At 35.3% G+C, this 12,512-nt stretch overlaps 2 protein-coding genes across 2 annotated transcripts; both read right to left on the reverse strand.

The window, feature by feature from the left end:
- Positions 1-337: 337 nt before the first annotated feature.
- LOC138032061 (uncharacterized) lies at positions 338-4,443 on the reverse strand. The gene is made up of 3 exons (XM_068879646.1): positions 3,846-4,443; positions 2,843-3,665; positions 338-350 (listed from the first exon to the last, which is right to left on the reverse strand). Exons 1-3 carry the CDS (start codon positions 4,441-4,443, stop codon positions 338-340), a joined length of 1,434 nt encoding a protein of 477 aa, XP_068735747.1.
- A 5,854-nt stretch (positions 4,444-10,297) lies between these two features.
- Positions 10,298-11,575, reverse strand: LOC138032062 (uncharacterized). The gene has a single exon (XM_068879647.1). It carries the CDS (start codon positions 11,573-11,575, stop codon positions 10,298-10,300), a length of 1,278 nt encoding a protein of 425 aa, XP_068735748.1.
- Between the last annotated feature and the right edge of the window lie 937 nt (positions 11,576-12,512).

Genomic DNA, 12,512 nt, shown 5'->3' on the forward strand with positions numbered 1-12,512 from the left:
TCCATCAGTAACACATGTGGAGCTCCCCTTATGCAACCTTTATTTTGCATTGTTATAACTTTGGCGAGAAAGCTATTTGTGATACATGGTGGCAAGTGCGTGCAGAGTCACAAGGAATGCAGGATTGCATAACATTGACCTAACAGTATTTTAGTCGAGTAAACATCAGACAACACTGCTCTTCAAAAGCTCAAAATTATTTACACATCAAACAACAAATTAATTGGTCAAATTAAAACCATTATGCTAGTGGGTCGTCAATCAAATGGAAGACAATTTGCCATCATTAATTATATGATATTGAATTCTTGCAAGCCACGGAAACCACCAGAAGTAATCACTCAGCCAGCCTGGTGAAAAAGGAAAACACTGAAAAATGATTGCAGTGATTGCACTTGTTTGTTTCACGGTTCCGGACGGAAGCGGGCGATGTAGAACGCTTCTTTTATTCTCCTTTTTAACCATGAATGGGCAGTGGTTAAAACTTTCCACGTGAACTTGTGGTTAGGGTGTTTTCTAAGGCTCCGACTGCTTATTAACATCTGAATGTTCATTAACACGAACCTCAAGGTTGCGTGCTTCTTCGCCAATGTATGTTCGTCCACAAATACACTTGCATATGTAAATGACGTGTGACGAGTATGCGTTTTTGTCTTTTAACTTGAAGATTGACTCCATCTTGCGTGTTTGCCACATAATAAAGATGTAGAACCTCCATTTGGTGTACGTGTAAAGTAGAATGTTCTACTTTCTACTTCATTTGTGCTGCAGAAAGGAAGACGGATTCCGATTTTAGGTCTTTCATCAAACCAGTGGACCGGAATTATTGTTTACTCGCTTTTTTATTTTCCAAATCACGGATAACTTCATTTACCAATTTCGCGGGGGTATCCTGCTTTGATAAATGATAGTTTGATGACTTTGTCTTCTGCCTGCCAATTGGTGGCTATAATTCGTTTTGCTCGATTTAAGGCACCTTGTTGCGTTTAGACTCATAATTTTAACAGCTTTTATCTTAAAGTTTTATATTTTGACCTCATATATAGTTTCGAATTTTCGCGAAAGTCAAATATTGGTAATATTCTGCGTTTGATAAATAAACAACTATTCTGTTCAAGTTGAGAGTCTCAAATCACCCATTCTACTGTAGCAAATCTGCTTTTGTGATGGACAACCAAACCTGCATTTCTTACGTAACAAAGTAACAAAAGCAAACTTGATGATAAGGTTTTCCTCACTGAATGGTTTTTTTGGCTTATTTTGGTCACCAACTGAAGCACGACTGCCTCGATGCACGGGCTTCTGCAAGCTCATAAGGGGTTTTCGGCGGGCTTACAAACAGGGAGCCTAAATCTGAGCACACTCAGAACTGGTATAGAAAAACGTTTTGAAATGTACTGGCATGCAGTAGTGTCAAAAGGCGTTTTCCACTTACTGGTCTTAAATGGAGCTCGTAAAGGTGAGTAGTATAGGAGTTGGGGGTACGAGAGCATTTTGGCAAAAATGCTCTCATACCAACCCAACTCCATACTACTTGCCATTTAATGGTTACCAACTTTTGGTTCCATATTTTTGATCTCGTGTTTTCGGTCTCATATTCTTGGAAATCTATATGTTTTATATTTCTGCGAATCTATGCCGTGGCGAGGCAGAATGGATCCAACGCAAAATTTATTTTGAAAATCTATATGTTATTTAAAATGCGTGACTTTCTTAGAAAAATCACAAAGCATGACATTCTCGGAAATAAATAAAGGGGGTTTCCCCGTGATTTTCAACCAATGAAAAGTTAACCCATAAATTAACCAAAACCGAAAATACAACCAAATGGTTCAAATTTTGGTTTTTTTTTTGGTTGGACATTTTGTGTTCAATCCTTTAAAGAAAATGTTATTTTAGTGTGTTGATGTTGTAATGACCATAAGCGAAACTGGTGACGCCATTGTTATGAATATACCGCTTATCATCGAAGCAGGACAATGACACTTTATTAAGCTCATAGCTTCCGAGTTGATGTAAGTTGCTTCTAATCGTTTTCATGGTGTGATGCATTTGCTTGTTATTGAACAGTACGTTTTTGTAATTTTCATGAGTTATGTTCTTTTTGATGATATTCTTTTTAATACCCTTAGCGGTCTTTCCGCCTTTGTCATTGTCTTTCATGTATGAATACATTTTTGATCGCAATCCGACGAATTCGGTTATTGGTATACCTGCTGCCTCGTCTTTGAATTTACCGATTACTTTTTTGTTTGTCTTGTCGAAATATTGTGAATCTTCGGGATAATCACTGTTATCGAATTTGTCTTTATCATTCCAAAAGTCTTGGTACGCATCACTGGTTTCGATTTCATAGGTCAAGCTGTCTGTGTCTGTGAATAATAATTTCGCTTCGCTGCCGTATTTTTGTTTGATATAATTGTAGTGGAAATCATACATTAGTGTCTTGCTAAGATCTAGGATACACATACCCACATATGCCGGCCTGTTTAGGGTTAGTGTTTCTTTGATTTTATGCACTGCCACTAGATTTTCATTAAAGATCTTGCTACTGACATATGTTGGTTTAGCAGCCATTTTTAACAGTTTGTTTTCATCAGTTACTAATCTGACATCTACTCGCTTTCTAATATTTTCCATTGTTTTCCCAAATACACTGTTATTCATAAGCTTGAAGAAGTCTTTCTCAAAAGCATTTTTGGCCTTGGTTCTCTTCTGCGTATTGAAATCGATATATTGCTTTAACCATGGTGACTGATTGAACTTTAGAACTCGATGGATTTTGGTTATTTTCAAACCGAGCTCGGTGTACAATTGTAGGTTTCTATAATGAAGAACATACTTTTCTTTGTTGCTTAATGTAGGTATCAGTTTATGAACTAAGCCAGTTGACACTTTGAATTTATTAGCTATTTCTTGGCAATAATTAGAAAGCATATCTTTGTTGACTTTGACCTTTTCGGCTGCTAGTGGATAATCATTATGCAGATCGTGTAATTCTTTGGGATATTCCAAATCAACTTCTAATATCAAACCTTTATTGCTATCTTCTTTATACTTGGATAAGTCTATTTTGTCAATTTGTTTTTTAGTCATCCATCTGAATCCACCAGTTGGTAGGTATTGTGACATAGCCCAACCATACAGATTGTTAGCATCAAGATACATTATATACTTTGAGGGCGCCTTTTCATCATATGTTTTCATGTACTTGTTATTTGCTTTTCCATATCGGTTGCAAATGTAAGAAATACCTCCTCTCATGCCCTTTTCGATGAATTGAAACATATCAATGTCAGTCATAAGCTCCAATTTAATGTCAGTCATCTTTAACATAGCATCCCAGGAAAGCCCAGGACTGGTAAAATAATGACATGGGTCTAATTTGTAGTATTGCAGGCAGGTCTTTCGGAAGTTTTCAAATACATCAGCTAACAAAAGGATGTCTGATTTGAGGTACAAGTCATGATACTCACCCATGTTTTTGAGATTAAAAGTGTTCCATACATTCTGAGCATGTTTGTATTGATCACCTGAGATATGCTCATCATTTAATATACTGTAAAATTCTTCTTTTGGTGGCAGCTTTTCATTGAATTTTTCAAAACTGTCCATAAAGTCATATGGGTATACTCCCTTCTTGCTCATCAAATCAAGCTCTTTACCTTTAAATTTTCGAGAAGTATATATTAATGCTTCTTTTGGTAGGTTGCTCACCAGTTTGTCAAGACTTGAGCTCATAAATTGAAAACTATCAATAAAGGTCAGATGATTACCAAGCATGAAAGCCATATACTTTTCCATGTTGTTTGGTATGGCATTGATATTCATTTGACACTTTTCACCTTTCTTATTTGTGTATGTATGCTTTTTGACTGTCCCACCAATTTCTTGCATTATAAAATGACTGTCATACCCACGGAGATTGTGAAACATGACTGGTATTTTCTCAGTTATTCGAAAGTTAAGATTGCAATCTTGGTGAGCTGATCCTCTGTATTTACCTGTGATATGGCAATGGTCTCTGACTCTCACATCATTTTCATCGTATTTTTTGTTGCAGATATGACATTCATCAGCTTTTTGGAATTTTTCTTCATCATCTTTAGTCATTCTCAATGGTTTATTGAAATATTTTTTCATAATCTTCTTGCAGTATTTGACTTCATCCAGCATGGCTTCCATAAATTTGTAAACAGCTTTTTCACCTCTATAAATTTGTACTGGTTTTGTGTATTTATCATCATAACAACACACAACCTTATATCCATAACCACAGTCTGTGTGTCTCTGATAAGCCTCTGTGTATGATTTATCATCATTGGGTTGGCATCCATGTATTTTTTCAGTTATGGCTTCAAAATCTGCATATATTACAAATGGAACGGGTATTTGTTTGTGGGCGTTATTGAATTTTAGTATGTTGTCATCTTTTGTTGGCATTTTAATTGCTTGTGCTCCATTTACTTGTATGCAGTTTTCTTTATGATCATGCAGTTAATACTCTTTCAGAACTGAAACATTGTAAGCAATGCATACAGAAGTGCTTTCTTTCCTTGTGTTTTGTTTGATTGTACATGAATTTGTTGAAATCTTTGATTAATACATAATGCTTGTTTTCATTTTCTGTTATAAGAAGCAGATTCATACAATCTTCATACTTTTCTTTTGACACATAAATGGGATACTTTTGTTTGTTTTCATAACCGAAAACATTGATGTTAATTTCATTCTGCTTTTCTATTTTGTTGTACTGTTTGGTAGTCACTGGAAATTCAATTCCTGAATAATTCAAATTTTCAATGAATGCTTTGTCTGATTTTTTGATTCTCTGTGGGTATTTGTCTTGAGGATTAAGATGTCTTATGTGGCACCACCTGAAGCATTCATTATCCTCATTTTTCATGTTGATCAATCCCTTTGCACTGTTTCTGAGTTCTGTGGGTAGTTTTATATAAGAAGATCCTTTCATTGGTTCATATTTTACCACATTGATATAATGATTTTCAACAGATTGAATAGTCCAACCAGATCCCTCTGAAATCCAAACTGCAATCTTGTTTAGTATGACTTGTTTTGACAAAGATAAAGCTAGTTCAATTTGTGTGTCATTTGTTATTGTTTGGGGTTGACTGTTGAAATACGCTGTTTTCATAATTTTTTCTTCTCGTCCTAGTTGTTTTTCAAATGTGACCCTCAGTGTTTCAACAAACTTTAGACCTGTCATTGATTTCAATATTTTTTCGATATGGATGGCAACAGCCTTTCTTGTATTTTGCAGTTGCATAAGTGGGTCTTTGCTGTTTTTGATGTTGATTTCATAAGACTTTGTGAACCCTTTTAAAGCTTTGTTCGTTTCTTGTATTATGGTCCTAGGTAATGGAATTGGTTTTTTGGTTCTTGGAGCGGCAACCGGTATTTTTGTTCTTACCGCGGCCACAGGTTGTTTGGTTCTTACCGCAGCCACCGGTTTGTATCCATCTCGGAACTCTGGCGGGGGAAGAATTATATTTTCTTCATAGTTTTGCACCATTTGCCTAACACTTTTTCGAGGAGTTGGGATAGGCCTCCGGATCTTGGTTGCTGGTTCGTTTTTATTCAATAATTTTTTTATTATATTCAACAATTCTTGTTTGCTAAGATTTTCTAGGTCATAATGATTCATAATATTACTTGAGATATTATTTTTCATTCTCTATCTTATATAACAATCGACATTCTTTTAAATACTTTATGGATTTTTAGTTGAAACCAATCTGGTACGATTGATTTTAACTGTAAAAATTTGACAAACTATATATTTTCCAATTCATGAATTTTCATATGCAGTTTGTGTTTCTCACTTTTTAGATGCTGATGTTTTCCTCTCATGGCATAATTCTTTCCATTGTTGCATATCACACAATACCATTCTGTCTCACGACCATATTTGTTTTTTTTCTCTTGAATCTCTTTGTCAGTGAATTGTTTCTTTGGACCTCGTTTTGAAGTTTCCATATTATATACAGAGACATTATTCTTTTATATGGTTTTAATCAGAATCATCTTCAGAATCATCTTCAGAATCATCTTTAGATTTATTTGGTTTGTATTTGCTGAAAGCTTGTTTTATCTGTTGCAACATGTCGTCGTTTATGTCATCGGGATCCATTACAAAGATTTTTTTTCCATCTGTTACCATGACCATTAATTTTTTATAGAAATGCACCAATTTCAATTTAACGGGTGGATGAATGACAGACAACACATCGGAATAAATCAAATCTTCCAAAAAGACTTTCAACGAAGGATCACGAATTACATGGGACATTAAAGCATTGAATAATGATTTTGAGTTCATACTATATGTTTAGATTTTATTCTTATATATTTTGCGCTTGTATCAATTTCAATGGTGCCAAAAAATCACGGTATCTTTGAAACTCTCTGAACAAAAAATCCATTTTGGAATCAATTATTTGAAACATTTTGTCGATTTCTTTCTTTGGTCCTCCTGTTTCCAATGCTTTCAACAATAATGGCAACCCTTTGGAATTAACATAATGCATATAATCCGCGTTTCTCACTATTATATCGCAAATCATTTCTGTGACTACTTTTCTTACAACCATTGTTTCTACTATTTGGCTTCCTCTGAATGTCATATACTAATTGTTTACATTTCTTTTCAACAAATAATCATAATAAACACGCAGACATCTTCCTTTGGAATTTATTGTTCTCAAATCCCATGGATACACTTTTTTTCTTGCGTATACAGTTTCAGATGCTCGAGAAAATATTTCACTCATTGCTTGCCAATCGATTTTGTATCCACGGAATTTACGATGCAGAGATTTTTCTATGTTGTCTTCTTTTATATCTTTCAAAAAATGGTACCAAAAGATCAACAAGTATTTTTGTCTGTCTGTAAAATTTTTCATACTATATATTCACATTTTGTTTTTATAATTCTTCATCGTTGTCAGACGATTCAGATTCCTGCGAACTGCAGCAGCTTTCTTCAGATATGCTTTCTTGTGATGAAAAACTTTCCGGTGAGGATGGTACCCAGTCAGAATCCGACAGATGGGAATCCTGATCGCTCTCATAATAGAAACCAAACTTTTCTTCATTTTCGAACTTGTCCATATATACATGTACTATATATTATTTTCTTATATATTTATCAAGGTGCGTTTGTTTCACCACAATTCATATGTTTTCAATGTCTTTCAACGGTACCCAACTGTTGAATTCATCACTGTATCCCTTCCATTTTACCAAAGCTTGTTTCTTTTTATAGTCTCTTCTAATCACTTTGTCAATACGGAAAATATCCTGCTTTGCTTTCAATAATTCAGGTTCATAAAAACTGCCTTGTATCTCTTCACCTCTGAGATCTTTTAGTTTGTATGTTATTGGATTAGTGTATTGGATCTTATCAACTGTAAACACTTCTTCTGTCCAATTTGGTGTATAACCCTTGTCGAACACATTTCGTTTATACTTAGATATTCGAACCTTGTCACCTGTTTGAAATTTAGGTTTTTGTTTCAATGTTTCTGTGTCACCATATAGATTGAAGTAAACGGTTCCTTCATTTCTCTTATTAGATGCTTCTACAGGTGTCATTTTTATGCTTGAATGTTTTGTGTTATTATACTGTTTTACTAGTTTGGGTAGCATATCAAGATACATTGTGTTACCTTGAACTGTAAACTGTTTCCACATTTTGGATTTAATTGTTCTATTCCACCTTTCGACCACCGAGGATTTCTCCTCATTTTCAGTGGAGTACATATGTATTCCATTTTTCTCTAATAAGTCTTTCAAGTGTTTGTTATAGAACTCCTTTCCCTTATCAACCCATAAATATTGTGGTCTTCTGCCTTCCTTGAATATTGTTGTAAATGCTTCAGTAACGGATTCACCTTTCTTATCCTTCAATGGGACAATCCAACCGTATTTGCTGAAAACATCAATAACCATGAGAAGATATCGGTAACCTTTATTCCATTTACTAAACTGTTGCATTTCAACTAGATCACTTGCCCATATTTCATCGATATGATTTACGATTACACGCCGCCGAGTAAAGTTGCGTCTTATAGATGCATGTAATTCATCTGCTAATTTTTCTTGCCAGTTACCCGACGGCTTTTTCCGTTTTTTGAAACTCCTAGACCAAGTTTCTGCTTTGTATTGATAACATTTCTTGCCAACCAATGCCCCCATTGTCTTTCATTATACGGTACGTTGTCTAAAGCTTGAACCATTTTCCTATCTGCTTTGTTTTTACATTTCCTGTCATCCTTACAGACGGAATAATCAACATCGTGTTGCATTGCTATTGCATCAGTTTTTCCAGTGGGCATATCATATATTTCCAATATTTGACCAGTTTTTGGGTCATACTTCAGTTGATTTTCTAAATCATTATAAGGTCCGGTGTAATGATGCCCAGGTAGTGTCCATCCGCCTTTTGGTTTCGGTAATTTACCAATAGCTTTGTGAATGTCAAGAGCACCGCCATCAAGATCTTTCCTATTGGTTGTGTATTTCTTTTTGGGTCTTATTTTCGTCGACAATTGATCGAGAGCTTCAGATCCAACTTTATGAAGTAGAGGATTCATTTTTCTCAAACCATAATCGATTGCTTTTTTCTGCAACTTTGGATCTCTCATTAATTCGGAACCATAATATCTACCCATTTCAACGGCTTTTTTGCCAAGATAAGGTACTCCTTTAGTTAAAAATAATTCTGTTCCAGTATTAGCAATATCACTGAGTAAGCCCGCTCCCAACGGGCTGTTTAGTTTCCCTGTTGTTTGACAAATTTGGTCTTTGTAATGCCACATTCAGCACAAGTGCAAAAGAACATCAGTCTACCATTTTTGGCTGTTTTGTAACCTGAAGGTTCAACACATTCAGTCACTTTCTTTTGTTTTACACAATATGATTTCATAATATATATAAGTTAGATATTTCTAAAATAATATTCGATAAATCTCTCATTTTTCATTGTATCATTTATGTCGAATACTTGTAATAAATCATAATACGAATTACCCTTATTCATTTCATTCAGAAAGTATAAACAGAAATACCCACAAGTTGTTGTTTGTATGTTTTGTATCTGATTGTTTTGATGTAACAAAGTGAGATTTTTCTTTTTGGCATGATTTACGATCTCTTGAAATGGGGGCGTACCAAAACTATCGAAATAATTTATCACATTGTCTTTGACATATGTTGCAACCCAGTGAGATCCTGACATATAAGCTGGTTCAAGATTGTAGATAAATAACGCCTGTTTATGGTTATGTGGAACATTTTCATCTCTCGACAGTACATCATTGATTGGTATATTCAAATATTTGCACCATTTTATCAGATCGTGGTTGGACATAGGTATTTTTTTGCAAAATTTTGGTTTCACAATATTGCCCCCAAAATGGGTATGCCATTGAATGGACTGTTTTTTCCTAATAGTAACCCTTTTCCTTTTTTGGTTGAGGATGTTTTTTTTTTTCTACCATTACCAGTCACATATGGCGGATAACTGTAAAATGGAGGGGGCATTCCCATTCTAGGTGCTCCTGTACCATCCTTTTTCGACGAAGGTGGTCTACCTACCCTCGGTGCTCCTTTCCCTGTAAACAGCTTTTTCACCAGATTAACAGCCATAGGAATTCCAACGGAAGCCAACAGAGTTCCGAGGAATCCACCTGATTGTGTTCTAGTAGGTGTTATATGCACACCAGAACCTGTTTGAGCTGCATTCATGATGTCTCTTTGCTGTTTTGTTGTGAACATGTTCAGATATGGCATCAGTTGATTGATTGCATTGAAAGGTATCATCATGGGTAATGGCATAGCGCCACCTTTTTGACCAGATCCGAATAATTTTTTAGCTCCGGCTTCTGCTAAACCACCAAGAGCACTCAACCCAAGGGTTTTACCAATAGCTGGAAGAGCTCTCATACCAAGTGACAATACGGTACTCAAAAGACTTCCGCCTACTTGTTTCCTGATATTTGTTTTGGCTAACTTGATGTCCATTCCTTTGTGTAATGAACGATTTTTTTGCAATCTTTTTTTCACTGTTGCTGGAACATAAAGAGTGTCATTCCCATTAAGAGAATCATTTGCCAGTCTCAGAACTATCGTTTCCCTTTTATGGAAAGCATTGCTCAGATTTTTTTTTTGATTATCTGACAGTCTTACGTTTATTTGATGAAGTTCAGTCATATAATATATATTACATAATTTCAGTCACAAAACATATACAAATAAATATGTGTCATTCGTGGGTTTAAACTATAACCAATTCATTACCCACCTTGTCAATAACAACCGACTCTTCGTACAATACAACTGCATGGACATTGAAATCTGCTGCACTGTTGGCATTGAGTTTGTACCTGAAAATCAACTGTTTAGGGTCTCTTGTTACTTTCTCTGCCTGATATGACAGATCGAAATAGATTAGTGGATACAGGCTGTTATAATTGGCAAGATTCAACTGGGTTCCGGTGTTGTAATCATTTTTTCGCATTGCATAAGACATCAGATCATTGAAAATTCTCACTTTGCTTTCACTGTCATATTCCGTTTCTGGGTAGAAAACACCATTGCCATATTCGAGTCTGCATGTTGTTAAATAACTGTTTGCGTTTGCTGCATTTAGTTTAAAGGTATCAAGTATATATGGATTTTGAGTTGCAACTCTGGTTTTAGCCCGTTGTAGATAAACAAAAATTGCTTTGACATTGTCAATACTGGAAGAAATCTGAAAAAAACCACTGACTCTAGCAGGTGCTGACACTGCATATAGTTCACGCTGATATGTCCATTTGTGTTCTTTCATGAAAGAGCTTACAAATTTGTCGTACATACTGTCTTTTGGTGTTAATTTTGGAACCCATAGTAGAAATCTGTTAATCACTACTCTGCCGGCATCTGTTCCTGCTGCCATATTGATGAGTTCATTGTCGTTCTGGAGATTCAAATTGAATTGTAACTGCATAGGAACCAACATTTTATCCTGCAACTCTTCAAAAAAACTGTAACGATTGAGAGGTATGATCAAATTCACATTTTTTGATCCTCCTGTTCCATCATCATTGGTAGCTTGTGTAAGCACTCTTCTAGATTCATATCCTAAATTAGTATTGGCTGTCGTATCATTTGTGTCTAAATACCAAAAACTGTTTTTACCGACTGATCTGCTGTAATCATCAGAATATTCCAACAGATTCTTCACAAAAGTGACCTTATGTAGATTGTCAGTATCATAAACAATTTTCCCAGCACTTTTAATCATCATATGTGAAATCAATGAATGAGATCCGTTTATCACCGTTATTCTATCGGCTGCTGCGTAACCAGCTCCATCTGCTGTTTTTTGTAACTGGAATTGAACCTCGAAATAAGCATTGTACCAATCATAGAAAGAACTCCGGTCGTTGATGGTGAATCTATAACCGTTCTTTTCTTGATGTTGACCGTTACCTGGGGCTCGGATTACATCATCAAGTTGAAATCGCACTAACTCATTTCTTTGCAATAATTCACTTGTTCTAAAAGCCATTTATACTATTGTATTATATAATTTTGCTGTCATGTTATTTATTTGAAAAATCTACGCCTTCTTCCAGATCCTGATATCAATCTATTTAGTATCATGTCAGCGCTTTCTGCTTGCTGTTTAATGGGAGAGGATGGAACAATTGCATTTTGTGTTGTAGCTCCTTTTCTCAAATTTGCCAATTTTTTCATTATTAGGTCTCCTGACTTTTCTGCCACCGTCTTGCCAATTTTATCACCTGCATGGGAAACCCCTGATTCTAATGCCTTCTTTGCCATTGGCTTAGCAAATTTATTGAAAACAGACGATGCCACACTCTTCAACGGTTTAAAAATATTGTCAACGATAAGTCCAGACCCTTTGTGTTGAAATACAAATTTACCAAGTTTTGGATGGTAAAACCTCTTAAATTCATACGGTTTCATTATACTTTTACATTAGATACTTTTCAGAATTAGTGAAAAAGACGTATCTGCTCCATTTAGATCCACTGATCTTCTTTTTCCATCTGTTATCATGATTCTGATTGATGAAATTGTAGTTTTGTTCACAGGATTAAATGTAACTCTTTGTGGTTCGAGGGTGAAGGAGTAACTTGGTTTTAGTACACTAGTTGAGAATGAATAAATGATGTCTGTTTCTTCGCCGTCAACTAAACTTTCGTTTACCAAATCGCAATGAATATTGAGTACGTCTGTGTCTTGACTGAGATTTGGCACTCTTGGTCCAATATGCGTTCCACTTGCTAATATCTTTTTATCAAAACCGATCAGGTCATTAAAATTACTTGCTCTTAAATTAAGTTGGTAATTTGCAGCTAATGTAACCGTGACTCTGAATGTTGTTTCGTTGAATTCAAGAGTCATCGGATACGTATCACCAGTTTTCGTTAGATTTTTAATGTGTCTGTCAAAGTCCGTATAATTCCATACCCCAGCTG

This window comes from Montipora capricornis, chromosome 14 (genome assembly GCF_036669925.1).
Source record: "Montipora capricornis isolate CH-2021 chromosome 14, ASM3666992v2, whole genome shotgun sequence".
In the NCBI taxonomy this organism is placed as follows: Eukaryota; Metazoa; Cnidaria; class Anthozoa; order Scleractinia; family Acroporidae; genus Montipora; species Montipora capricornis.